The sequence below is a fragment of the Stegastes partitus genome, unplaced genomic scaffold (assembly GCF_000690725.1).
Source record: "Stegastes partitus isolate 25-593 unplaced genomic scaffold, Stegastes_partitus-1.0.2 Scaffold1501, whole genome shotgun sequence".
In the NCBI taxonomy this organism is placed as follows: Eukaryota; Metazoa; Chordata; class Actinopteri; family Pomacentridae; genus Stegastes; species Stegastes partitus.
This window is the reverse complement of record NW_007579232.1, coordinates 110,389-137,515: the sequence shown is the minus strand read 5'-3', so window position 1 is coordinate 137,515 and position 27,127 is coordinate 110,389. Positions and strand designations below refer to the sequence as shown.

General features: G+C 42.3%; 1 protein-coding gene across 2 annotated transcripts in view; it reads left to right on the top strand.

Annotated features, from left to right (window-relative positions):
- The window catches only part of itsn1 (intersectin 1 (SH3 domain protein)), a 51,232-nt gene that overhangs the window by 6,419 nt on the left and 17,686 nt on the right, over positions 1–27,127 (top strand). For both annotated transcript variants that reach the window (XM_008300121.1, XM_008300122.1), the window contains exons 2-23: positions 2,102–2,161; positions 5,405–5,497; positions 6,079–6,142; positions 6,292–6,452; positions 7,619–7,804; positions 8,023–8,101; positions 9,004–9,104; positions 9,200–9,263; positions 9,358–9,495; positions 10,182–10,276; positions 11,001–11,140; positions 11,351–11,473; positions 11,737–11,886; positions 12,848–12,988; positions 13,103–13,190; positions 14,334–14,473; positions 21,721–21,857; positions 21,940–22,217; positions 23,762–23,937; positions 26,191–26,435; positions 26,519–26,693; positions 26,973–27,059. In XM_008300121.1, the coding sequence (XP_008298343.1) occupies positions 2,134–2,161; positions 5,405–5,497; positions 6,079–6,142; positions 6,292–6,452; positions 7,619–7,804; positions 8,023–8,101; positions 9,004–9,104; positions 9,200–9,263; positions 9,358–9,495; positions 10,182–10,276; positions 11,001–11,140; positions 11,351–11,473; positions 11,737–11,886; positions 12,848–12,988; positions 13,103–13,190; positions 14,334–14,473; positions 21,721–21,857; positions 21,940–22,217; positions 23,762–23,937; positions 26,191–26,435; positions 26,519–26,693; positions 26,973–27,059 (2,889 nt within the window). In that variant the 5' untranslated portion in view covers positions 2,102–2,133. The remainder of the gene's footprint in view (positions 1–2,101; positions 2,162–5,404; positions 5,498–6,078; positions 6,143–6,291; positions 6,453–7,618; positions 7,805–8,022; positions 8,102–9,003; positions 9,105–9,199; positions 9,264–9,357; positions 9,496–10,181; positions 10,277–11,000; positions 11,141–11,350; positions 11,474–11,736; positions 11,887–12,847; positions 12,989–13,102; positions 13,191–14,333; positions 14,474–21,720; positions 21,858–21,939; positions 22,218–23,761; positions 23,938–26,190; positions 26,436–26,518; positions 26,694–26,972; positions 27,060–27,127) is intronic.

The following is a 27,127-nucleotide window of genomic DNA, read 5'->3' as shown; positions in this document are numbered from 1 at the left end:
TTTAATGTGTTATATTGTTGGCAACAATCTAAAAATAATATCAAAAATCAATACCTCCTGCCTAGTTCAGGACAAATGGGGAAAATACTCGTTGTGATTTGAGTAAACTGACCTTTAAGCAGGATTTCTCCTTGTGGTTTAATAGGAAAACCAGATTTAAAAAAATTATTTCATTTCACTGAAAAAAAAATGAAGCAACCCACACATACGCTCACACGCCCTCGCTTAGTCCTCGTCTGTTGCAATGTGTGTCACATTATTATTGTGGTTTGTCTGCTGGCCACAGCGCTACAGAGGGAGGCAGGTCTGGATCTGATTAACATACCTCCACTGTGGCAGAGGTATGCTACACACTTACATATATATATATATGTGTGGGTTGTTGTGAGCAGATAGCACAGGTTTGTTTCATATTTTTAGCTTTTTTTAAAAAAGCAGATGTCATCTGGAGACAAAAAAGGAGCTGTTACTTCAAGGAGACAATTACTATTCTCAGACAAGCATCTTAAAAACACTCATTCCATTTTTGTTTGGTGTCTTCTTAGTTAGTTAGTTAGTTAGTTAGTTAGTTAGTTAGTTAGTTAGTTAGTTAGTTAGTAGTAATAGCCAGTTTGCATTGCCTTAAAGAAATGCTGTCCCATTTTTACTCACTGAGGATTAATTTTTAAACTGCAGTATGAAGTCCTGAACCTCCACAGGCAACAGCACAACCACGAAAAAATGTTTTTAATGCAAAATGACACAGTTATAAGGCTGCACATTAAAAAATGAAAAAGAGACACTTAAATATTTTGATTATTTATTTTACAAACATTAAAAAAAACCTGGATCAACCTGTACGACATTTTTCTCAGTGCTCACAGGAGCTATTTTACTAACTTCACTCTACTTTCATACTTGCCTCCTATCTGCTCTGTGTAAACACAGCCTGCAGTTCAGCCGAAAAGATTTTATTTTTTTTGTCGCCTGCTCGTTGGTTTCAGCCGAGTCACTCGTGGCTTTTCGTTTAATTTGAGGAGCGCAGAATTTTTTGTTTTTTATAGAATCTGGTTGAGGCAAATTGTGTATTTTTGGCATATTTTTTAAAATAATACTTTTAAAATAAAGTCATTTAGATGAAACTCTGTGGTTCAGATTTGGTTCATTTTACCGACAGAACTGCACATCACAGGTGACTGCTTCAAGGACTGTTAGGAAGACTTTATTTAACATCTTTTTGTTGTTGCAGAATAATTGTGTAATTTTGCCAATTTATTTTAAAGCTAACAAGTCTTTCAATCCTAGTTGCAGGTTTTGGAGCTCAGAGGGTTTAATAATTCTGGAACGAAACGCCAAAGTCACCTTAGAAGCACTAATTCCCAGTTTGTGGGTTCGTTGTGTTCCAGTCTGTGTTGCCTTTAAAAAGACTCCAGCAGAGCTTTTGACAGCGCAGCAGCAGAAAACTGGTGTTGACTGTGGTCAGCTCCCAAGCGAGACTGTTTGTAAATGAGTGAGTGTGAAGCCGAGTGCTTCTGAAAACAAGCAACTGTGCTCCGGCAGCTCGCCCTGCATAAATACAGGTCTGCAGCCCCGTTGACACGGCTGACACTCGGCTCGCTCCCCCGAGGACTCGCTCTAGTCTCAGACGGCGGCAGCAGATCGATGAGGGTTTCTTAAATATTTCTTATAGAGGCTGAGCAGAAGATTCGAAGCTCGTAGGAAAAAGATTCGCCTTGTGTTTGCAGCGTTGCATGAAAATACACTTTCAAAGCACGGCGGCTGTAATCCTGTCAGGCTCACTGGGCCGCAGACCAAATTCACAACTTAAGCATTAAGACAACAGAGTGGAAAATTAGCTCCAGACTCGCGCTGGAAAATCATTTCCTCCGCCCGTCTTCTGTATCAGCACCTTGGCAGACGACCAGGCATTATTTTGGTCCTTTTAACATCACGTCGGACTCCTTCGCAGTACAAACATCTCTGTGGCTCACCAGTGAAGTGCTGATAATGTGAACTGTGTTAAATAATTTGTGGTATTGCTGAGGGATGTTATTGAGCGGTTAAATCCACCGTGAGGCGCAGCTCCCACTGATCTTCTGTTTTTCTGAATGTGTTGTTTCAGGTGTTGTGACGCTGCAGAAGACTGAGTGAACCATGGCACAGTTCCCGACCACATTCGCAGGTCAGTGAGCGTCTGCAGCTGACTTAGAAGCAGCTTGATGGTTACGTTTTGCTCTTAAGAGACTTAAGCAAAACGGCTCCATCAAGTCCATTAGAAGACGAACCACAGCGTCTCATCAGTGCGCTGTGGGGAGAAGCAGGAAGCAGTCACATCACAAGACATTCAGGGCTGAAACTAAAACAAAAACGGAATGTTTTACTTCCACTTTCTGATATGTGTGACTTTTATTTGCATATAAATTGCATGAAGTCAAAGCTGGTGAACTGCTTTTGTCTGATGCAATTACATTTTTATGCACACTGGAGAAAGTCTGCAAACTTTGAAACCCTCTTTTATTTCACAGAGATGTTTTTACCCTTGCTTGGGGTGGTTTCTGACTTTGTGGAGAACATTTCTGGAAAAGTGCAGACGTAGCAAACATTTAACCCACAAGACCAATCAGCTGTTTCCGCTTTTTTTTTCTCTGATACAAGCTGGTATTAAAAAACTAAAATCTGAACAGTTGCTTAAGACTTCTCTCTATTTTTCTTTTGAGATGGTCAAAGTCAGTTTTTTATTTGCTTATTTTTAATGTTTCGCGCAAACAACTGCTTTAGTTTCAGTCTTCTCCTTCTCTGTTTATTACAGCTAACGTCGCCTACAGCGCCACCTTCTGACAACGCCTAGTTTATTCACTCCAGAGCGAGTTGACAGAAACAAGACTAATTCACATTTCGCTTTTTTAAATTTGACCCAATATTGTAAAAAAAAAATAAAAATCACTTGACAGTTGTATGGAAGCACGGCTGTTATGTTTTAGTCTGAACTCCGAAGCCTCAAGTAGGAAAAGAAGTCTGTCAAAAGCAATCAAACGCGAGGACGTATGAGTCGTTGTGGCTGCTGTCAAAGCAAATAATTACCAAATTGGTATAAAAGTGCAGCCAGACGGACAGATTTCCCATCAGGACGACAAACAGATGGAGACAGAAGGCAGACGGACTGAAAATGTTTAAAAACCCAACAGTGGGAGATTTGTCAGATTATAAATTGAATCATGACAATAAAACATGTTGCATACATAAATCAGTTGAATGCCTCAAAAAATAAATAAATAAATTTAGTTTTACAGCTAAAAGCAAAATCCTGATGCTGTTCATCAGCATTTCTATAAAAAAAATCCAAAGTTTTTGCAGAAATATCCAGAGAACTTGTGTAAAGACAACTTGAGCAAACATCTTCTTTGACAGCAGCTAACCAGAGGAAATAACTTGGCGTCAGCAGCAGCTGCTCTTCCATTTAAAATGAGTCACCGTGATTCAGTGCAACTTGCCAGTAAATGGTACAGGATGGACTGTCGGCTGGAATTAAGGAAAACGCCGCGAGAGGCGACACTTCTGACGAACTAATGCTGCGTCTAATTTACTCGTTTAAGAAAAATGCAGCAAAGTGGAAACTAGGCTTTTAGTGGAGCATCGTCAAGCCAGATTATCTATAATAACACATTTACATCAGACAAGTAAAGCCTTTAAAACAAACAGAAAATAGGAGTTCAACAGGTCTGACAGATGAGGTTGGGTTGGAGCTCCAACTCCGGTCCTCGTGAGCTACTGTCCTGCAGGTTTTAGACGTTACTGCAACACACCCGACTCAGATTAATGGATCATTAACAGACTTGTGTAGAACTTGACAACAAGCTGTTGGAGATCCTTGAATGTGAGTCAGGTGTGCTGCAGTAACGTCTAAAACCTGCAGGACAGGAGCTCACGAGGACCAGAGCTGGAGATCTCTGGTTAGATCGTTCAAACACCAACAAACAAGTAACTACATTTTATTCTGTTCTGAACAAGTGGCCTGTATTCGGATGACAGTAACCTGAAGAGCCTGTAAAAATATTCAACTACACTGACAGTTTTCCCGTTATTGCTTTTCAGCATTGAAGCTTGGCCAGTGTAATGATTTACAAGAATTTAGCAAAAAAAAAGACTCTTTCACATCAGCCTGAGAACAGATTTCTGTTGAGTAACGTCAATTAAATAATAATAATCAAACACGGAAAATAAGTGAATGAATCGTGACCTTCTGAAGGTGTTTAAAGGAAAGAAAGAGTTTGACCTTCAGTAAGACTTTCGGAAAAAGCTGATTTGATCTGCAAGTTGAATTTAAAAGAAGAACTAAAAATACCATCGAGGTTATTTACATGCAGCGTCACACAGGATGTCGTATGACGAGATAAGACGAGACACGACTGAGCGACACTGACACACGACAGCAAAGATTAAGATTAAGATTAAATTAGAGATAGCTGTATTTCAACATTAACGAAACACCTGCTGAAGGAACTAAGCCCAAAACCATGTCTAAAAAAACAACAACACCAAAATTACACCATTTATTAGAAACCAGAAGTTGTAAAAACAAAAAGATTTGTCATATTTCCTTGAAGTACTCATCTGTGACATACTGTTCCACCTGAAAACCAAAGCTTCAAATCATATTTCATCAAAATCACTTTATTCTACATGTCTGATTTAAAAAATAAATAAAATAAAATAAACTCATTATACCAGCTTTTGTAAAAAAAAAAAAATAATAATAATAATTTAAATTGCAGCTTCACGGAGCAACCAGGAAGCTATCAGTGATTTAGCTGTTGAGTTTTCACAGTTTACACAGAACACAGTCAGGAAAAATGTGACAGGAGCAAAAAATAATAATTTTAAAAAAGGAACTGCTTAGAGTTCAGAAGTGCTGAAATCACAGTTTTGTTTTTACTGAGGTTGAGAAAATTTTAAGAGAGCCTTGTTTTAACATCGTTTTTTGACTTTAACACAGATAAGAAATGAATAGAAGAGTTGAGCTTCAAGATTTTGATTATCGACGAATAGATAATTAGATAATTGTTGGGGAAGGAAAGCTGACTGCTCTGGGTCTGTGATCTCCTCTAAACATCTACCCACAACTTGTAAAGCTCTTTGGGCTGCTACCGGGAGGTCAATGATTGTATAACAACACTGAAACCTCTAATTCATTCAACACTGTTCCGTCTGAGGATGGACAGCAGTCTGTGACTCAGTCCTTCATGTGTTCGCCCTTATTGTCTTTCTTCATCAGTTTCATTCCTAAGTGTCACTTAATCGGAACAGGAAGTGAAACCCATGACTAACGCATTCTTCTCATTCCTCCCTGTTCTCCCCGTCTGTGTCTGGCTTTGTCTTGGCCTTCGGCGTTGGAACTGAATGTGTGCTTGTTTCTTGGGTGTGTTAGGTCCAGATGTGTTTCTGATCTCAGTGGATGAGAGAGCCAAACATGATCAGCAGTTTCACAGCCTCTCTCCGACCGCCGGAGGTTACATCACAGGTAACAGGCTCGCACACACCTGTACGGCACATCGGTGAGGTGAGATTAGGGCCACGAACGAGGCCGGCGTCATGCGGTCTGTCGTTCATTGTGTGGAGAAGCTGCTGTCCGGTTGCTAATGTGCGCTACACAAATCAGAACTGGGCTGCAGCACTACAAATTACAGCCACGACTGATAATAATTCAATTTGAAATCCCAGTGTGCTGCACAGATGCAAGCGATTAGAGTAATTCTTCCAACAAAGTCATTATTGTAATATGATTTTTGAGTGCATGCTGTTAGAACACGATCCTGAAATGTCATTTCTTAGGGCTGTTTCTTTGCCTAATTGAACGATTGTTTGCTCACATAAAGTTCAGCAAGGTCTGATTAACCACATTCTGTGTTGGGAAACTTGAATGAATGCTGTTAAAACACAATCTCTGCTGGTGGATTGTGGTCGTACATCCCCAAGAAGTAGAAGTAAGCTTTAAGTCTGATTGTTTTATGTTTTTAATGTCCTTTCCTTTAAGCTATCCTCCCGACAGAGAGCAGTTGATCTGTGCTGTGGCCTCACACCTTGTTTCTGTTTGTCTGTCAGGTGACCAGGCCAGGAACTTTTTCCTCCAATCAGGGCTGCCGCCGCCCATCCTGGCCCAAATATGGTGAGTCACACCAGCCGGAAAGTCAGCCAGGCCATTATTCTCAGTATTTTAAACATTGCATTGCTAAATGTTTTCACGCGATTGTGTTTCGTAGTCTTTCTCTGCATTTCTTAGATTTGACCTCGAGTTCATCTGTTGTTTACCTGCAGGGCTCTGGCCGATATGAACAGCGATGGCCGGATGGACATCCACGAGTTCTCCATCGCCATGAAGCTGATCAAACTGAAGCTCCAGGGTCACCCTCTGCCCCCGTCGCTGCCTCCCAGTATGAAACAACCCCCACTGCCTTTACCCCCACAGAGCGGCTTCGGTGAGAACCACACAAAACTCAAATGATAGGTTTTGGTTGTGAACGTTGATGATCGTTTTATTGTGTTTTTTCTTTTGCAGTGACTGTGTTTTATACGTGTGCTGCAACGTTAACCCTCTCAACCCCAGCAGATGTAAAAGGCATATGACATTATTAAAAAAAAAAACACCAAAACTACACCCTTTATCAGAGACAGAGACTCTAACAATAGGGAAAAAATCAACAATTTTCTAACTTTCCAACAGTTCCTGAACTTACTATGTGTGACAAATCTGGAGGAATTCATCCGAGGCGTGCCGTCGTGTCAGAAAACGTAAACAAATCCAGCTTAAAATCTGAATATTTCATCACGATCACTGTATTCTGTGTGTGTGTGATTTACAAATTAGCACAGAAAAATGATACCAGCTTATCCCCGTATGCTGGAGGTGTCATTGTTTACTGCTTAAAATCTGCCAAAAAATCTAGAGATTGGTTAAACTTGATTCTGTTAAAAACAAACAATTCTTCTCCTTTAGCCAAACAGAGCAGCCATGATTCACTCAGCTGTATCCAACAGTGACTCGACCAAAAATCAGGAATGATTTGGCTGAATTTCAGGCTGTGTTCAGAGCAAACAGGTGACGAGTAAGATAGTAAAATATCTGTATTATGTAGAGTCAGCATTTCTTCCAATAATGGTAACATCTGTGGGAGAAAAAGTTGTGCATGTTAATTACAGTTTTTTTGTTTTTTACAAAATAAATAAAGAAATTCACTTTTTCTTTTTTATGATTTATGGCATTGAATGCATCCGATTGCGTTTTAGGTTTCTCTTCATGGTTGTTCTGTTTCCATAAGCAGAAAAAAAAAAGCAGAGAGGAAACAGTTTAATGTCATAACATAGATGCAATCTGTTGTGGTTCTTTGGTTTCTGGAGTGTTTTCTTTTTTTTTTTGTCTTCTTTGCCCCCCAAAGAAAATCCAGCTAAAACTCTGCTCAGGCTGAACACTGCAGATGTGTGTGATAAGGATGACGTCACTCTGTTTTCCAAAGGTCATGGAGGAAAGTGTTTGCTCTCTTTCTCTCTGCGCCTCCAGTGCGGATCGATAACGTCATAATGCAAACACAGTGTACAGTCACACCCAGTTCACAGCGTTAAACCTTCATCTTATGTCTTCCTCCAGGCCTGCCCCCCATGGCTCCCCTTCCAACCGCTCTGCCCGGCGTGCCTCCTCTCCCCCTGCCTCCTCTACCCGTCGGGGTGTCTCCCCCTCTCGTCTCGTCGGCGCCGCCACCCCTCCCGCCGCCCATCGCCAACGGAGCTCCGCCCACCGGCATGATGCAGCCGATCTCAGGCTTCTCCCACCCAGGTAGTCAGCAGAGGCAGGAGGTCACATGAGCTCCTGTTTACACATAACATACCAAATCATATTTACATTTTAGACAGTCCTCTTTTACGTCTGCACGAACGCTCATCTACGTTACGGGTCACTGTTTTGAAAATATGCAGGAGAGTTAGGACAGATTACAAGAAACACAATGTTCTGTCTTTGTGAGGCTCTGACGTACTCTGCTCTGTCCTCCTCAGCTCCTTCTGTCAACAAGTCGTCTTCGTTTAATCGTTCCAGCTCCAAGCTGCAGAAGGGCTCGTCCTTCGATGCTGCTGGGTAGGTCCAGTGATCCAAAGCGTCCTCGCTACTTTGCCTGAACAACTAAAATGAGAAGATCGAGTGATAACGTGACTGTTTTGACCAGCTCTCAGCCTGTTGTTGCTCCTTTAGGCTTCTGGGTGTTGTTTTTTGCTTCCGTCCATTTTTCTTCACTGTGGGCTCATTTTTCACGGCAGTATAAAGTCCTGGGAACAGAACAGAAGTGACTTCTGTGTAGTGAAGTCCAACACAGATAAAGTGCCATAAATTACAAACAAGAGAAACTAAATATTGGATTTCTTTATATTATTTATTTTACAAAATGTCTAAAATGTTCCCCTTTCATCAAGCACCCAAGACTAAGAAGAAATGGAGACTCTACTGTAGATCTTCTAATTGGTTTCTACTGTCTGCTCTGTCTAAACACAGCCTGCAGTTCATTCGAAAAGTTCCTGAATTTTTGTCATGTGACTGTTGGGCACAACTGAGTCATTCATGGCTTCTCGGTTGCCTCAAGGAGAGCAGAATATTTAGCTTTTTACAGAATTTGATTATCGCAAATGGTGAATTTTTGGCATTTTTTTTAATGAGACATGTAGAATAAAGTGGATTGGATGGAAAATCATAATCGTAATCTTACGTTTGGTTTATTTTCTTGAACAAACATCACATGATTATTTCATGGAGAGCTGAAAAGCAGATGATTTGTTCTGTTTTTACAGTTTCTGTAACGTTTCTGGTGTAACTTTGGCAAGTTTCAATAAAAACATACCTTCTTTTTTTTAACCAGCTGTTGGCCGTACACTTAAATTAGCATTTAGCTTGTGCAGCGTACATCACATGTGCTTATTGTTTCTATTCTTGTTGTCATTTCTTTCTGCCTTAAGTGAAATCATTTCTGTACCCTGTTGCTCCTCCAGCGCCCAGCCGCCCTCTGACTGGGCGGTTCCTCAGTCCTCCCGGCTGAAGTACAGGCAGCTTTTTAACTCCCACGACAAGATGATGAGTGGACACCTCACCGGTACTCACAAAACTCACTCACACGTGGTCATTTGTGATCATTTTTCTGTGATAGATGTTTTCTTTCTCTACATCTGACGCGTTTCTGTGTTTCAGGTCCGCAGGCTCGAACCATCCTGATGCAGTCCAGTCTTCCCCAAAGCCAGCTGGCCTCCATATGGTCCGCAGTTTGTACATCAAACATTCAGCTTTAATGAAAACGGATGACAATTGTTGTACAGATGTGTAATTTGTTCCGCCGTTGTTCCCTTCAGGAGCCTGTCGGACATCGACCAGGACGGAAAGCTAACAGCTGAGGAGTTCATCCTGGCTATGCACCTCATAGATATGGCGATGTCGGGGTTACCGCTGCCCCCCGTGTTACCACCAGATTACCTCCCACCTACGTTCAGGTGAAGCCCTCGTCAACTAATGAACTGAACGCAGCAGCTTTAGTATCTAATTGTTTACACCGTATACTCTTTCTCAGGATCATAATTTGTACATTCCTGCCCTCTGCAAATGTTTGTTCTTTTATATTATGTACAATTTCCTACACAAATCCTTTTATCTTTTTTTAAAAGTACCCTACTTGTCAGCATTTGTTTATATGCGCTAAACAACACAGGGACCTTATTCATCCCATTGGTATCCAGTAGCTCACATATATTACAAGTAAAAAAAAGATAAGGTGCAAATAGTGCTGGTAGACGATGTGATGTATAAATACAGTGTGAAAATAAAGCGTAAAGGAAGAATCCTCGAGCTCTGATGAATCCAGGATTATGTCATGAGGTGAAAACGGTGCTAATAGAAGATAAACTATCAGTACAGTATAAAAACAAGATGCACAGAGTTCCTCGTGTGTGAGAACCTACTTGGCAGTTAAACTGATTCTGATTACGAAGCGATAGTTGCTTTAAATATGCATTCATTTGCGCAGCGATTCAGATAAAACTCCAGGTGAACCACATTAACCAGATCTACATCAATCCACGTGCTTTAAATTGCACTGTTTATTTATTTTCTATTGTGAGCATAAATTGCAGTAACACACTATGTTGGGGATACTGACTGTTGCCTAATTGTTGTGTTAAAGGCGCGTTCGAAGCGACAGCGTTCAGTCGGACCAGAAGAGCGTCCAGGAGGAGGCGGAGGAGGAGACTGAGAGCAACCAGGACAAGAAACTACCAGGTGATTTATCCAAACCAGCCTGCACGTGGGATTAGATCACTGTGATGTTTTACTCCTGGGCTTCTACCCTCGAATAGGATAATAAACACACTGCTGGGTTGTCTGTAAATGTTTTACTATTAACAGTGATAGGAATAGAAGACCCAACTCAACATGAGGGGAGACCTCACTCCTCTCTCTCCCAAGGAAGAAGTGCAATATAACAGCATTTATAGGAAACACAAACTCTTCTCCTATTGGCTCGTCGTAAATAGATTGTAAGTTTAGTGTCCATGCCGTGTAAGAATCCTGAGTCATCTCTTCAAAGACAAAACCTTTTAGGGGAGTAAACATATCCACTCCAGTTGACCTCAACTTCAACCTCTGTGACCTCAAGGTAGCTCATCTATAATTAGGCCGTAACAAAGTCACTGTACTAAAACGGAACCGTTTCAGAACAGAGATGCATTTACATAAATAAAAGGCTCCTATAACCTGCCATGATTTGTCTCTACAGTATTTTTTTTTTTTGTCTAAATCCAGTTAAAATGCTGTTTTTTGTGATAACTGGGCCACAGCAGTCTTTTCAATCCATTCCCTTCTACTTACAGCGTGTTTTCTCGCTGCTCTCCATCACCTGAAACTGTTTAAAATACAGCGGGGATGTATGCATATGCTTGTGTGTTCTTCTGGTGCTGCCAGACGGCTTTCCCGACACTTTTTTTTTTTTTTTCTCTCATCACAGTGACGTTTGAGGACAAGAAGAGGGAGAACTTTGAGCGAGGAAACCTGGAGCTGGAGAAGAGACGTCAGGCTTTGCAGGAGCAGCAGAGGAAAGAGCAGGAGAGGCTGGCTGCACTGGAGAGAGAGGAACAGGAGAGGAAGGTAGACCGACGAGATTACATCGATTTCTGCCTTCAAAAATTTGAATTAGTAATCGTTTATGACTTTTCTATGAGGCTGTAAAATAAACGGTGACAGCCATAATCTCCTTTTGTCAATAAAATTTTAACATTTAGTGTTGAAAATGAAGATGCTTTGAGGTAACAAATGCCAGATTCGTTGGTTCTTAAAGCTCATTTTTGTGTGTTTCAGGAGCGCGAGCGTCTGGAGCAGGAGAGGAGGCGACAGCAGGAGCTAGAAAAACAACTGGAGAAACAAAGAGAGCTGGAGAGGCAGCGAGAAGAGGAGCGACGCAAAGAGATCGAGAGGAGAGAGGTATGGAGGAGGTTTTAACACGAGAATTATAGTCGAGCTGCTGTAGACTTTAATTACATCTCTTGCAGACAACTCAGAAGCTTTTCTCTGCTCCAAAGTCTAACTAACCCTCCTGCTGCAGAAGACTTGTTGTGCATCGTGCAGTGTGTAATACCATATGATGTAATATTTAGCGTTGTGCAAGTTTTAAATGCAGCAGCAGTTCTTCGAGCTGTAACATTGTGTTGAGAAATTAAGCCAAACTTGTTGTGTCTGCGTTTCAGGCTGCCAAGCGGGAGTTGGAGCGCCAGCGTCAGTTGGAGTGGGAGCGTCAGCGTCGCCAGGAGCTTCTGACTCAACGAAACCGGGAGCAGGAGAGCATAGTGCTGCTAAAGGCCAGGAAGAAGACCCTGGAGTTTGAACTGGAGGCCCTGGTAATCAAACAAGCCCTGCAGATAGGGCAGTAAAGTGCAGTCAGATAGAGGCACGTTTTGCATGGCTGAACGTCTCCCAAGCAGGGCTGCTCGTTGTCAGAGCAGGTCAGCTGCTGCTGCAAAGAGAAGAGCTATTGGCTGCTAATGGATTATCTTAGTACATCACAGTATACGGCCAGATGTAGGGATGTTAATAGTTCATTTTTAATCCATTAATCGCCATTAATAATTGAATAGATGAGAAAAACCTATTGCCCACTGATAAGGCAGAGGAAGAAGGTCATGCATGTTGATGGTTAGCAGCATGACCTGGTTGAGCCACCTGTTTGATGGAGTTACAGGTGTGTTTGCTGAACGCCCTGCTGTCGAGCTGCTAACTCTGGCAGTCGCATGAATAAAATCTGCAGCACCGTGTTCTTAAAAAGATGCCTGCCGTCTGTCTGCTGTAGCTAGTGACCTGTAGCTCATGCTAATGATGCTAAGCTAGGATTTTTAAATGCTAACACAGGCCGAGACATTGCTAAGCTTTAGGAGCAGCAGGATACTGATTCAAAGCTTCCATCTACATTAGAATGTCTCTGTGACCCTGTGCTCCGAGTATAAATTCATTTCAGAGGTGCCCAGTCAATACCGACAGATTTCCTGAAATAATAAAGTTGCTGCGACGGTATTTGTGGATGTCTGTAAATAAACGTTATTTCCCATAAGGCGTGAAATGTCACAGCTCCACTAAAGAGGTGGTGAGTCTATAAAGGAGTTGAGAGGCCGCTGTAGGTTCAGATATGTCCTTAACAGAGAGAAGAAAACGTTACGGGAGTTGTTAAACTTCATGATCACAACTGGAGAGTAAAAAATGACATTTTTATGGATGTGGATGAAAACGAGGTTCGATGAGAAGCAAGTATCTGAGCTACTGTGTTTGTAGTTTGACTTTCAAGCTGTTTTTCTTCCTGTTCTCCAGAACGACAAGAAGACCCAGCTGGAGGGTAAACTGAAGGATGTTCGCTTTCGCCTGTCGGCTCAGCGGAGGGAGGTGGAACAAACCAACCAGACCAGAGAAACACGCATCGCTGAAATCACGCTGCTACAACAGCAGCTGCAGGTGCACAAAACAAACACACCCTGAATTATTTCCAATTCATTTCCTAACAACTTCAATCAACTCGTGTGTAGTGAGCAGAAAACAAAAGGTAACTGGTGAACTGGTTGCGTGCAGGACTCCCAGCAGTGGCTGGGGAGGCTGATTCCTGACAAACAGAGTCTCAACGATCAGCTGAAGCAGGTCCAACAGAACAGTCTGCACCGTGAGTACCGCGCACACCGAACACACAACGAACCACGTGCACATGCTTCGTCTTGAATCAGAAATAGCTGTTGATGGGACTTTTGGATGCAGCTGAGACGCATCATTAAACGGTTTTTCTCCACCTATCGTATCTTGGACGCTTGTTTTCACAGCAACAGTCAGAAATGTGTCACAGATACAGAGCGATGAGTTTCACACAGTTGTTCCTGTTCTCGTGTTGCAAACATTTTGGTGGCAGATGTTTTGAATTTAACTTAACCCTCTGAACTCAACAACAACATTTGTCAGTGCAGTATAAAATCCTGCAGCTCTGTGGAAACAGAACAACCACAAAGTAGGAGAGAACTCAGAAAATGTAATTAAATTAATATTCAAAAATTGAGAAAAAACTTGGAATCAACATGTCAAACATTTTCCAAGTGACCAAATGTGCTAGCAAAAAACTATTATTGCTCCACATCCTGTAGACACTTATCTTATGACTGTTGGTTTTAAGTTCGTCAGTCATAGCTTCCTGATTGTGCCAAGGAGTGTTAATTTTTTTTATTTCTACTCAGTCTAGTTAAACCAAATTGCTTATTTGGGGCAACATTTTAAAAACGAGATATGCAGAATAAAGTGATTTTTAAGAAATATCTCGATTTTCAGCTTAGATTTGTCGCACGATCAGTTCAAGGACTTTTGTAAAGTTGAACATCTGATGATTCTTTTTGTTTTTACTATTTCTGGCTCTGATCAATGTTTTATTTAGTTGATTTAGTAGCAGCTTGCGACAGAACACACAGAAAACAGTCAACGTTCAATGATTTTCTCTGTTTTTACATTATCTTGCACTGATGAATAGTGTAATTTGTTTTTCTTTTTTTCATTTCTTGAGACAACACGCCTGTTAAAGCGGCTGGTTTTGAGGTTTAAGATGTTAAAGCATTAATGTGTAGGTGTCATGTTGTTTCTTTGAGGATATGAGGATTTAGCACTGTGATAAACAGCAAAGTAATAACTCTGAGGAGGCAGGAGCCCTGATTAACTGTCCTTCTTTCCTCAAATTACTGTTATGAATTGTCCTAAGCTTCCATCCGAGTGTCTCTCTGACCAGTGAATCCGACACAGTCTCATGTCGTCTGTCTGCGTTTGCTTTCAGGTGACAGTTTGTCGTCGCTGCAGAAGGCCGTCGAGCAGAAGGAGTCGAGCAGACAGCAGCTCAGAGAGCAGCTCGACGCCGTGGAGAGGGAGACGAGGGCCAAACTCCTGGAAATAGACGCTTTCAACACCCAGCTGAAGGTAATTAACCAACAAATGGATGCAGGGCAGTAGAGGAGAGCCGTGGACACAGCAGGTAGCCGGCACAGCTCCTGATTCTAAAAGTTAATCTGATGACGCCTCATCCTGATGTTAGCGATACAATATTTTGATAGTGAGATGTTTTCATGCTCATGTAACTCAAAAACAAAGTAGTGGCATGTTTGCTGTTAAGTTTAATTAATTACAAACCATCTGTGTCACGTAACAGACTGATTGTGTAGCTTGCAAATGCAGTTACTGTTTTCCTAAATGATGTCTGTCTCATTACTCATAACCCCATTTTCACAGCTTAGCGGTTGAGTATTGTGGCAGTTTCGATGTTCAAAGTTTTCATATTTATATCTGACTCCTGCATCCGTGTTTGTGCTCATGTTGGTGTCGTAGTTTTATACACTTAACGTTGACTGCCGTGTTTGTGAGGAGAGCTAGCTGCTAGACAGCTGCTTCACGTAGCTTCTGCCAACAGTTTACTACAGACAGACGAAGACGGAGCGACTTGACTCCTCCTCAGTCGGATCACAGAAGGCTGTTTATGTTTCCTAGAGCGACCTTTTGTCCCCAGTTTTTATGTATTTCCTCCTGACTCATCCGGGATAGCGAGGCAGGTCAAAGAGAGGAGAATCAGTTCCATGATTCTGTTCCAGGAGATGAGAATGAGACGGAGGAGGGGGGGAGGAAAGGCAGGAAAGCAGAGACAACACAGGCCCCAATAAACGGATTTTCTAATAGCTAATCTAATAAAGTCGGCTCTCAGTTTTATCCACAACGGCAGCGATTTGAGAGCAACAAGCGTAAGCAGCAGTTTAGATTAGAATCTTTCTCCAGAGTGAAGGGCAGCCACGTCTCTGCGAAACAGGCCGCTGAGATGTGAACTATATTTGACGAAACCTCCGCCTCCCTTCTCTGCACCACCTCCCCCTGAAATCTTCACAACGCTGTGCCTCATCTGTCCTCCGCGTTCCCACCGGGACTCTTGTCATTTTTCCGCTTCTGCTCGCCGTCCTCGTCTGTATTTCGTTCCTGCTTCTCCGGTCTGTATTTCATGCATTATTCATTCTCTCCCTATTTTCTTCTTTGTTTAATCCACATAATGAACCCTTCCTTCTATATGCTCTACTCCTTTTATTTATCTCCCACACTGGCCTTTTTTGCTTCCTTGCCCATGCCAGTCTCTGTGTGAGTTCTATGCCAACCACTGTGCCAGGATAGAAGCCCTGCGACGCCAGCTTCAGGAGGAACAGACAGGGAGACAGGTAGAGCACACTGCCACTGCTGGACTGGGGTGGTACTGCAGCTGGGAAATACTCTGTAACATCTACAAAAAATACCAAATTACATATTAAGCATTGATATCCAACCTGGAGCAAAGAGCAGCGTTTACATTTCAATTGGACCCATTTGTCAGACGCTTCAGGTGTCTTTTTTTAATTTTTGTTTTGGTAACGCCTACAAACCAGACTTGTGAAAAGCCTGATTTGAGGCGATGCCTTAGTTTGATATGTTTACTGCGCTGTGCTGCCCCCGCCAGGCAGATAGATGTACTGCAGTCAGTTCAGGTCTCACTGTTAATGTGAAGCTGTGAGTGGTTTGACCACTGAAGAGCACTGACAATCACTCTGCTGAATCTGGTGTGCCGTTTCTCTCTGATCTCACGTGTCAGAGGCTGCATGGAAGAGATGGATGTAAACCTGCGTTCTCTCTAGCAGCCAGCAGGGGGCGACTCCTCTGGCTGCAATAAAAGTCCAATTCTATAGAAGTTTATGGTGAAATGAGCCTCCTTCTCACTTGACTTGTTACCTCTGTAAACATTTTCCTCAAAGATTTATGATCTCAATCACTACTTTCAAGTCTCTTTCAGTACAGAATGATGCTCATTTAGTAAATTATGATCCCATTTGGGGGAAATTTGGATGATAAACCAGGATGTGTTTTACGAATTGGCTGTCTTGTGATTGAAAAGTTGCTAGCATACGGGCACGGTGTCCACGAACTCTCAGCTAGATCCACTGCTTGTTCATTACGTCTGGTTTCAATTAAAATAACCAAATGGAAAACTCAAAGCTTCACATAGCTGTCAAACATCACGTCACAGTGGCGAAGACATCCATCTTTTCTATACAGTCAATGGAAACACTTCTGGAACGCAACACTCAGTACTAATACAGAGCCAATCAATGCTTTGTTGTTGAAACTCAGCATTTGTAGCCGTAGCAAACTACTAACAAAAGAAATATTTAAGCAAAAAAAGTGTTCAAGAGAAAATACCCGTAAAGAAAATACCCGTTTTTTGGTTGTTTTTTTTTAATACTGTGGAGCAAAAAGGAAATTAAGTAAATGTTGAACAATTATTGTCAGCTTTATTGCTAACTTAACCCTCTGAACCCGGCAGATTTGAGAGGCATGTAATGTGTTTTAAATCCCCAAAATAATTACATGCATCACAGCCAGAAACTCACCTGTGACTCGCCGTTCTGTCGAAAAAGTGAACCGGATCTCAGCTTAAGATGGTGATATTTCATCAAAATCTCTTTATTCTACGCGTCTCATTTTTAAAAAATCGCCAAAAATGACCCATTTGCTCTGAACAGATTCTGTAAAAACAATAAATTCTGCTCTCCTCATTGAAACTGTAACGCCATGTTCACCTCAGTGTCTTTTAGGTTGAACTGCAGGCTGTGTTAACTCAGACCAGATAGGAAACTAACTTAGTATTCTAAATTATCTATAGTATGTAGAGTCACCACCTTTTTTTCCCCCCAATATTGTTAACAACTGATGGCACTTGAAAAAATGTTGGACATGTTTATTGCAGGAGTTTTCAGTTTTTGCAAAATAAATGATCAAAAATGTAGATTTTTGTCCTCCTTCATGGTCGTTCTGTTTCCATAGAGCTTCAGGACTGTAAACTGCATCGAAAAATGAGTCGACAGTGAGCAAAAATGAGACAGGAACCAAAACTACTGGAGGGTTCAGAGGAATAAACACCTCAGAAACACTTCACCTTACAAAACATGTTGGGCTCCAGGCTGGTATCTATTATCCAACACATATCATTTAAAAATCAGACTAATCTGTTGAGGCTTATTGCACGCTGCTCTGGGTGCTGCCAGCTGAAGCCTGTTTCGTAACACTGACTACACTTGGAGTTTCAACAGCACATTACTCACCAGTGAGTCACAGGATCCTCCTTGAACAGGACGGGACCCTATTGTGCTCTTTGTTCTTTTTTTTTTGTCAGAGTTGCGTCATGTATTAAAAATATTTTTTAGTCCCGGTTGCGTTAAAAAACAATTGGAAATAAATCAAGACATTAAAAGCAAACTTCAAATTTGTAAATAAAAAAAAAAACAGTAAATATACCCATAAAAACTGAGCTGCTGATGTTTATACTCATTTATTTATTCAAGTTGTCGTGCAAGATGCTCGCTGTGTGCCTGCTGACAAACAATACTTGAACTGGTCAGAGTGTAAATATGGACTAAAACATTAACTGTGTGCGTCTCTTGAACCTCTTGTGTATGTGTGTGTGTGTGTGTCTGTATATCCTGTGTATATATGTGTGTGTGTGTGTGTGTGTGTGTGTGTGTGTGTGTGTTGCAGGGACAGCTACAGGAGTGTTTGTCAGCCGTCAGAGTGTGTCTGACTCGGCTAGACAGCGTGATAAAGGTCCAGACAACAACCTCCCATCACCTCTATATCTAACCATTCTGTACTGCTTCACTGTTCTTCTTCGTCTCTTTCTCAGTTCACTCCTTTACTTCTTCTCTTGCTCATGTTCTTGTCTTTTCGTTCCCTCTCTCTGACCTCTTTGCCTCCATCTTTTCCTCTGCTACCAGTGTTAGCTCACTACTTATCCAGCTGGCTAGCTCTACACCTTTAGGTAACACGAGCTGTGTCTCCATGGTGTGTTCTTATTGCACATTTTGACGTATCGCATTCGTAAGAGTTTGTGGAAAAGGCAAAATTTAAAAATATATTCCCAGATTTAAAAAAAAATGCTTAAGAGCATAAAGTTCCTGGTGGTTTACATTTTTCATTCATAGATGGCCAAAATTTTTCTTTTTCTTCTTCTTTTTCTTCTTCTCCTCCTCCTCCTTCTTCTTCTTCTGCTGGTCCTTCTTGTTCCTGTCCTTCTTCTTGTACTTCTTCTTGCTCTTGTCCTTCTTCTTCTTGTCCTTCTTGTCTTTTTTCTTCTTGTCCTTGTTCTTCTTGTCCGTCTTTCCCTCTTTTTTCTCTTTAATCTATTTCTCCTTCTTCCTCTTCTCCTTCTTGTTCTCTTTTGTGTTCTTGTCCTTGTTTTTCTTATTCCTTCTAAGTCTTCTTGTCCTGATTTTACTTTTTCACCTTCTCGTCGTTCTATTTCTTCTTCTTCTTCTTCTTCTTCTTCTTCTTCTTCTTCTTCTTCTTCTTTTCATCCGTCCTCTTCTTCACCGCTTTAAACTTTTAAAGCAGCAGGGTTTTCACTGACGAAGCTGAAATTTGGGCCACATTTTTCATTCAACTTTGAATTAATGCGGAAAAGTCACTGATTACTTTGCAGATCTTAGAGGATAATTTTATTTTTTGCATCCAACATTTAGCACTCTGTGTTTTAGGACCTATTAAATCCTTTTCAGTACTTCATGGTAAAATGGAAGTTTATTTGCCCCAAAGCTGTGCTTTTTGCAACATTAGCAGAGTTTGCGTCAAATTCACTTGACCTTTTCGTGGAAACACAGCTACCGTAGGCCAGGTCGATTAGGCTAAGCTCGGCTACCAAGCGATGTTTCAGCCAGACAAGCAGGAGCTGGTAGAAGTTCGCTAGCAGTCCGCTTCATGTGAGTGAGTGTTTGTGTGTCTGTGTGTCATCTCACGTCTGCCGTTTCAGGCGATTTTGGAGTTTTCTGTCTCTGCAGAGTTGCACTTCGACTCCTCTGTCCTCTCTGGTTTGCCTGTCTTCTGGAGGTTTCCTCACGTCGGTTGGTTGTTTGGCTGAAACACGACAGCTGCCTTGTGTTGTTGTAGTAACAGAGTGTGTTCTAATGGCACAGCTGGTTGTCATGACTACACAGAGCTGCTCCCACCCCTCCATCACTGCATCTCCCGACTGCACCTCCGCCCCTCGAACCCCCTTTTTGTTTTTTCCTCTAACCCATCCACCAGACATCCTCGTGCAAGCTCCGCCCCGCCGGCACAACCGGAGCCCCGAGTCCTGGGCCGAGTCCCCCGGTAGCGACGACACCCGCTTCCAGAGACATCCCTTCCCGCTTACTGATGCGTAAAAAAACGACATTTAAAAAAAGCTCTGTACATGCAGTTTAATCCCCAAGTTTACGTGTACGTCGCATCCATTTTGCAGCTTGTTTTGTTTGTAGCCAGATTACGTGGAGATCTTCTTTGGCATGTTAACGCCAGGAAGCATTTGAAAGTGCTGTTTGTCTGGCATCTGCGCCAGCTTGAGCAGCTCAGGAGTCACAGTGGGAGAAATCCACACATGAATCCTGCTCAGACGTAAACACAAGCTGGAGTAAACACACAAGAAGAAGAAGAAGAAGAAGACAGGAGGAGGAGGAGGGCTGACTGCACTGATACATCTCCTCAAAAACCTTAAAACAAGCACAATAATATGACTTCATCAACTCAGTGTAGAAATGAAGAGCTCCTCAGAGTAGTTGATGTAAATTGAGCGATAGGCCAAATAAAGAAAGCTGTTCCTTGAACTGGAAACCTGCCCTGAACTCACAGTTGTGTGCACACGTTATATAGAGAAGCAGTGAAGCGAGTTCAGTCGTGACAAACAACTTTTTCATCAGCTGATTCTTGTTTACCTCTTTGCTTGCTCAAATCCCTTCTATAGGGCCGAAAAGTGGCTCCTTAGTTCTATGACCTCAATTACAAATGCGTCTCAGAGAAACCGAATCAGAGGACACTTCCATCGGAGTCATATGACGGACAGAAATAGCCCTTTGTTTCTCCGTCCGTTAATCTCTCGGCTGTTCACGTCTCTGCAGGATGCGTTTGGAGGATCTTAGTGTCGTCTGCAGCAGAGCATCAGTTTGATGATCTCGAAACCTGCGGATGATTCGACTCAGAATCGCAAGAAGAAGAAGATTTATTCGTTACAAACACACACAAACACTGTGGAGTTCTTTTTGTTTTTGCACATCCCAGCTTGATGCAGAGTTGAGGTCAGTTTATGGCCTCAATGGTGGCATCTTGGCAGCACCAGGGGTTAAATCTTCCCATCGGTAATCCAGAGACTTAACCACGAGCCACTGCTGCCCCCTCAAGGCTTCAGTGTAGTGGTCGACCGATTTGGTTTCAGGACCGATATTGTGTCCAGTTGTTGGTGATCAAGGAGACCGATAAGCAAAATGAGAATCTTGATTTCAGATATTAGAATGAAACAACCTCCAAAGCTTCAAATCTTGCACATTTGATAAAAAGAAGACTTTTAAATATGTATTTGGTTGGCTGTTTGTCAGGACATTGCGGAGACCAGGGTGACTACAGACAGATAGCGGTGGCGTTTTGTTTTCATGCTGATAATTGGTCGACCCCTGCTTCAGTGCAGGACATGCGTTAAACTGCGCGACTGAACCAGGATTTAAAATGTTGTATTAAATGTTGTAAGCCTCGACTAAACTCTCTCCAGACGCCACAGACGTAGCGTTGTTATTACAGTGCTTTCTAGTCCGTTTACTAGTTCCTAGGAGGACTCTGTTCTATATATGTACTCCCAGTAGATTGTGACATACTCTGTGTCTGAGCACTGCCTGTTTTTTTTTTTTAAAGTAGCTGCTGCTTGGATGCAAGTTTTTGGACGACAGACGGTTCGCCATGAACTCTTGGGGAAATAACAAAACTGGCATCACACAGATCGTGGAAAGTGCAAGAACGTACAAATTCACGCGCGACGACATGATAAAGCTAATTAGACGTTTTAAATCTGTTACTCAGTGAATGTTGGCACAGTATCGCAAATCAAATGAGAAAAATCCCAATCAGATATTTGCCTTATTTCCCACCTTGTCCGAAATAAATTTGACATTGTAATAGTTGCCGTGGTTACCCAGTCGAAGGGGCGGAGCTTGCCTCGATCACCTGACTAATACAAACTCGCTGCTGCTGCTGCTGCTGGTGTTGTTGTTCTCGTTTGTTGTCGATGGTAACCCGTAGCAACCAGCCCTCTGATCCCGCCCCCTCCTCATCGCTGTTCCTGTCCTGTATCCCACGATGCTTTGCAGGAGCTGAGGGAGATCCACAGCCGGCAGCAGCGGCAGAAACAGAAGGAGCTGGAGGGCGACACGCACACACTGACGCACACACACCCTCACATACACCCTCCCATCGACAGGAAGTCGGCCGAGCTGCAGGAGAGCAGGTGAGGACCGACGATGGCGTCCAGTGCAAAGTTTAGTGTCCGTTATTGCACCAAGGTGAGAGTTTGACGCGTCCTCCTGCAGGTTGTCGTCGGACGAAGGCGTCGCCTGGAGGGATGAAGCAGGAAGTTCTGCTCCCAAAGCTCCCAGCCCGCCCTCCGTCTCCGCCCCCCACGCCTGGTTGAACAGAGTGACCCAGGAGGAGGAGGAGAGGAAGAGGAGAGGCATGGAGGACGAGGAGGAGGGCAGGAAGGCGGCAGGGTCCATAGAGGACAAGGAGGATGAGGGCAGAGGCAAGAAGGACATGCAAGATAAACTAAACAAGCTGTTCAGCCAGCCGGCCGACCCCTGGGCTTCAGCAGGTCAGTTATGATGGTGTGCAAGCATGAACGGTAACAGACGATGTATGTGATCAGAGTTTGGTGTAACATGATTATTATCTTCAGCTGACACTTTTTCATGGACGTATGTAAATCTCAGCGTGGTACCATCACTTAGCCCTCTGAAGCTCAACAGGTTTCTGGATGTATTTTGTTCGTGTTTCCTCACCGTGATCTCATTTTAACTGCAATAAGTCCAACAGAGCTACGAAGAAGAAGAGAAAACACATAAATATCTTCTGTGCAGAATGATACAGTTAGAATGACAGAAATCATTATTTTAAAAAAATCAATAAATGAAGTCATTAGATGCAAAGTTTGACAAAATCTGTTTTAAAAAATTACATTTTCGTGCCATTATGTGCCCTCAAGTGTTGCGACTACTAGAAAAAAAAAAAGTGATTCTACATACTATAGGTGCTTTTTAACTTTTTAAATGCAGACAAACTTCATACTAACATTTCTGTCTCTGCTCTGTGTGAACGCTGCCTGCAGTTCAACTGAAAAGTCCCTGAACTTTTGTAATTTCAGTGTAGGTAGCAGCCGAGACTGTCATAATGTATTAGTTTTGTGCAGAATCTGGAGAAAACAGTTCACTTCTGGGGAATTTTTAATGAAACCTGTAGAATAAATTTTATTTTTTAATAAAATATCATTCTTTTGAGGTTGTATTTGGCGATTTTTACATTTTTTTTTACAATGGAGCTACATACCACAGCTGAGTCATTCAAGCACCGTCATGAAAGTAAAAATCTCAGGGTTTTTTTCAGTTTTTACAGTTTGTGGCTTCAATAAACTCTGTAATTTTGGTGTTTTCTTTTCCTTTTTTTTATGCCTTTTTTTTTTCTCTCATTGAAAGACTACCATGAGCTGACAGCAGCAGTTATGCAACACATGTCGCCCCTTGATGCTTCTCACTAAAACAAGACATTTTTTAAAGAGTAAATAATCAAGTAATACACATAAAGCTGTTGTCGTGGTGATGTGTGGAGGATAAACTCACAGTCTGAGGAAAGAAACTGCCTCAAAATCTGGTTGTACGGCAGCAGAACGAACAGTTTGTGGCTCGGTGGATGTTGTTTTTAACCCTCCTATTATCTTTGGGGTCAATTTGACCCCGTTAAATGTTTAACATCTCTAAATAAGTCATGAACATCATTTTTTTCAGTTTTATTTAAAGGGCTATTTACACATAAACTTTGGTAACAATTTTAATTATGATATTTTCTGAAGGTTTAAATTGCTGGGGTCAAATTGAACCCGAGGATAAAAGATGTCAGTAAATTTGAAGGTAATAGGAGGGTTAAGCATCCAGATAGTTCATCTCTTGATTCCAGTGTTACTCAATAAATGGTACAGATGATATACTGGGCAATTTTAATCAGCCACCAAGCAGAAATTAATTGATTTGTGGAATCAACGAGTGCGTTCCAAGCACATGTTTTCTTGGAGTTTGACCAACAGATGATAGCAGTTGTGGAATCTGGTCTTCTATCACAACGTTTCTGTCTCTTTGTGTTTATTAGCAGTAGAAAAGACTCCGGTTCCCAGCCTGTTCGACCAGAAGGCTTCGGCCGGCAGCTTCGAGCAGCAGCAGCAGCAGCAGCAGCAGCCGGTGAAGGTGGTTTACTACCGAGCTCTGTACCCGTTCGACGCTCGCAGCCACGACGAGATCAGCATCGCTCCCGGAGACGTAATCATGGTATGTCGAGTGCACAAAACTCAGCCCGCGACACACAGAAACACAAACACTCACAGATTTTCTTGCCTCTTTTGTATTTCCGTGTGTTTTTGTGTTAATTCCTCCTGTGTGTATGTGTGTGTTTCCTCTCCGGCTCTATCTGAAGCGAGTGTCGGACTGTGTGGTGTGTTGTTTTAACTTTCTCCTCTCTCCTCTGCTGTGCAAACTGAAGGTGAAGGGGGAATGGGTAAGTTCTTGGCCCCGCCCAGTGTCGTGCCTCCACCAATCACAAGCCAGAAATGCTCGCTGCTCGTCATTGGTTCATCTCACGTCATCTAAATGTTCATTCATTTACCAGTGGATGAATGTCTGTGACTTTTATTTTTATTTTTATTTAAATTAAATCATCACAACCAGATTTCTGAATGTTGTTTTCAAGGTCAATGTGAAAAGCTGTGAACGTGTGAGTTTCAGTCGACTTCAAGCTGCTTTGCGCAAAACATAAAAGCTGTTTTTATTACCATTAATATCTCCATAAATAAACTACACAAATAAGATAAGATTTCCTCCAGCTGGCAGCTTTTTTTTCTCTTTTCTTTTAAATGTATTTCATTTTTTCGCCACACATCTCATAATCACTCAACACACAGGTTTAACCCTCTGAACTCCAAGCTGTTCTTATTTACTCCTGTCTCATTTTTTCTTCACTGTGGCTCATTTTTCAACTCTCAATATAAAAACTTCCACCTCTAGAGACTCAGAAATGTCTTCTCTGCATAAATCAGAAAAAAGAAAAATAGAATTTATTGATTGTTTATTTTGCAAAAATTGAAGAAAAAAAAAAATCCCCCTGCTCTTTGCTTTGTGGAAACGCTGCCTTCAATTTAGCTGATTTTTTGTCACACGACTGCTGGTTGCAGCTGAGTCACTGACGGCTTCACGGTTGCATCGAAAAGTGCAGAATTTATTGTTTTTGACCGAATGCAGTTCAAGCAAATTGTTTACTTTTGGCGAATTTTTAACTGAGACGTGTAGAATAAAGTGATTTTTATATAATGCAACATTTGTGAGCTCAGATTTTCCCGACGGAACGACACATCGCCTACGAGCAGTTCAAGAACCGTCAGAAAGTTGAAAATCTAATGTAATGTGTAAAATCTTTTTGTTTTTTTACAGTTTGTGGCACAAACTGTGTAAATTGGGCATTTTTTAAAGGTGACATATGTTTCAAACTGACATATTTTGAGGGTTCAGAGGGTTAAATTCACAATGTTTTACCAAACATTGGTAATGCAATTTATTTTCTTTTTCACCACCGATAAAGTCAGCTGGGTCTTAATCAGAGTGTTTGCTATGCGCCTATTAATTGCACTTTACAACAACAAATATAAAGGGCAGCATAGTGGACCGTGAGACAGGAAAATAATGGAATTATACTTTACATTTTTATTGACAGCTCCAGGTTTCGTTGTGTTGTTTAAACAATTACTGAGTCAGATAATTAAAAAGAGCATTTATTGTCATACAAGCCAGGTTAGATAAGAAATGACATTCAGTGCAGCATTAACAGTTTAAATGTCAAGTTCACGTGTTGTTTCTCTCACTTGTCGACTAATTCCACTGTGAACAGCTGCTGCTGCTGCTGTTGTTGTTGTTGTTGTTGTTGTTGTTTACGCCGCTGTTCTGTTCTGCCATGAACCTGAACACATCTCTGGGTGCTTTTCCTGATGCTACATGTCGTCTCTCCTCCTGTAATCTGTAAATGCTTCCCCTTGTAGAGCCCTGTTCTGCACCTTTTTGTTGTATCCTGATATATTTGGTGTCTCTGAGAATATGTTTACATGCTGTAATGTTCAAAAATGACATGCAGCGTTGGTCGATAGCTCCAGATCTCTAAGTGTAGAGAGGTGTAGTTGTAAGAGAAGTGGCTCTCGTGAGGAATTCATGGCAGGTTTGAGCACCAAACTAAACGAAGTTATGCAAATGTGGTGTAGATGAGTAATGGAAGTAAAGCCTCGACTTCAAATGAGGTGTTTCAGGCAGTTTTCTGTGGGAGAGACTTATTAGATGCACCAAAAAACAGCTTTATAACACAATGAAGGAGATAAAACCACAAAGAGGTCATTAAAATCACCTGGAGGTGCTCCGAGCGAGGAAACACAAGTGTATGTTATCTTGTGTCCTCCCTGGGAGGAGCTAAAACACGTTAGCATGATGAAACGCCCCCTCAGCGTCCCAGAGCTCCGTCCTAACCCCGCCCCTCTGCTCTGATAGGTGGATGAGTCCCAGACAGGTGAGCCCGGCTGGCTGGGAGGTGAGCTCAGAGGGAGGACCGGTTGGTTTCCGGCCAACTACGCAGAGCGGATACCGGACAGCGAAGCGCCAATCAGCCTGCGAGCCACCGCCTCGGCCACGCCCACCTCAGCCCAGCAGCCAATGACGACGCCTCCTCCAGCACCAGGACACACCTCCTCCTCCACGTCGTCTGCAAACAGCAACTGGGCCGACTTCAGCACTACGTAAGTCCGGCTGAGCTGCACTGATGTCGAACAGTTTACTTCTTTTACTGACTCTCAAACGAGACGTCTGCGTGTGTTTGCAGATGGCCGTCGAACACAGCCAGCCAATCAGACAGCGAGGGGTGGGACGCCTGGCCGACGTCTTCGACCAGTCAGAATCCGTCTCTGAGCGTCCCCTCGGCGCAGCTACGGCAACGCTCCGCCTTCACGCCCGCTACCATGACGACGGGTTCCTCTCCGTCTCCTGTACTGGGACAGGTAACCAGTTCACCTCTGAGTTTCTTTGCTCCCGTCACATGTTTCTTCACTGTGTAGATTTGGTTAATTTTCTTGACAAAACCGAAAGCCACGATCACGATTACTTCAAGAAAGTTAGAAGTCCAAGGATTAGTTCTGCTTTTACAGCTTCAGGCTCTGTTAGATGGTGTATTTGGGTTTTTTTTTTAAAGATAACACACCTTTCATTTTGGGGTTCAGAGGGTTAAACTAAAAGAATAACTGAAGTGTAATCTGACTGTAATTCTGTTTGTCTGTCAGGGAGAGAAGGTGGAAGGTCTTCAGGCTCAGGCTTTGTATCCCTGGAGAGCCAAGAAGGACAACCACCTCAACTTCAACAAGAATGAGGTGGAGCTCAGCAGATTTGTTCTTCGCCTGAATCTCACGTGCTGTAATTATAGTTTTGTTAAATCCTG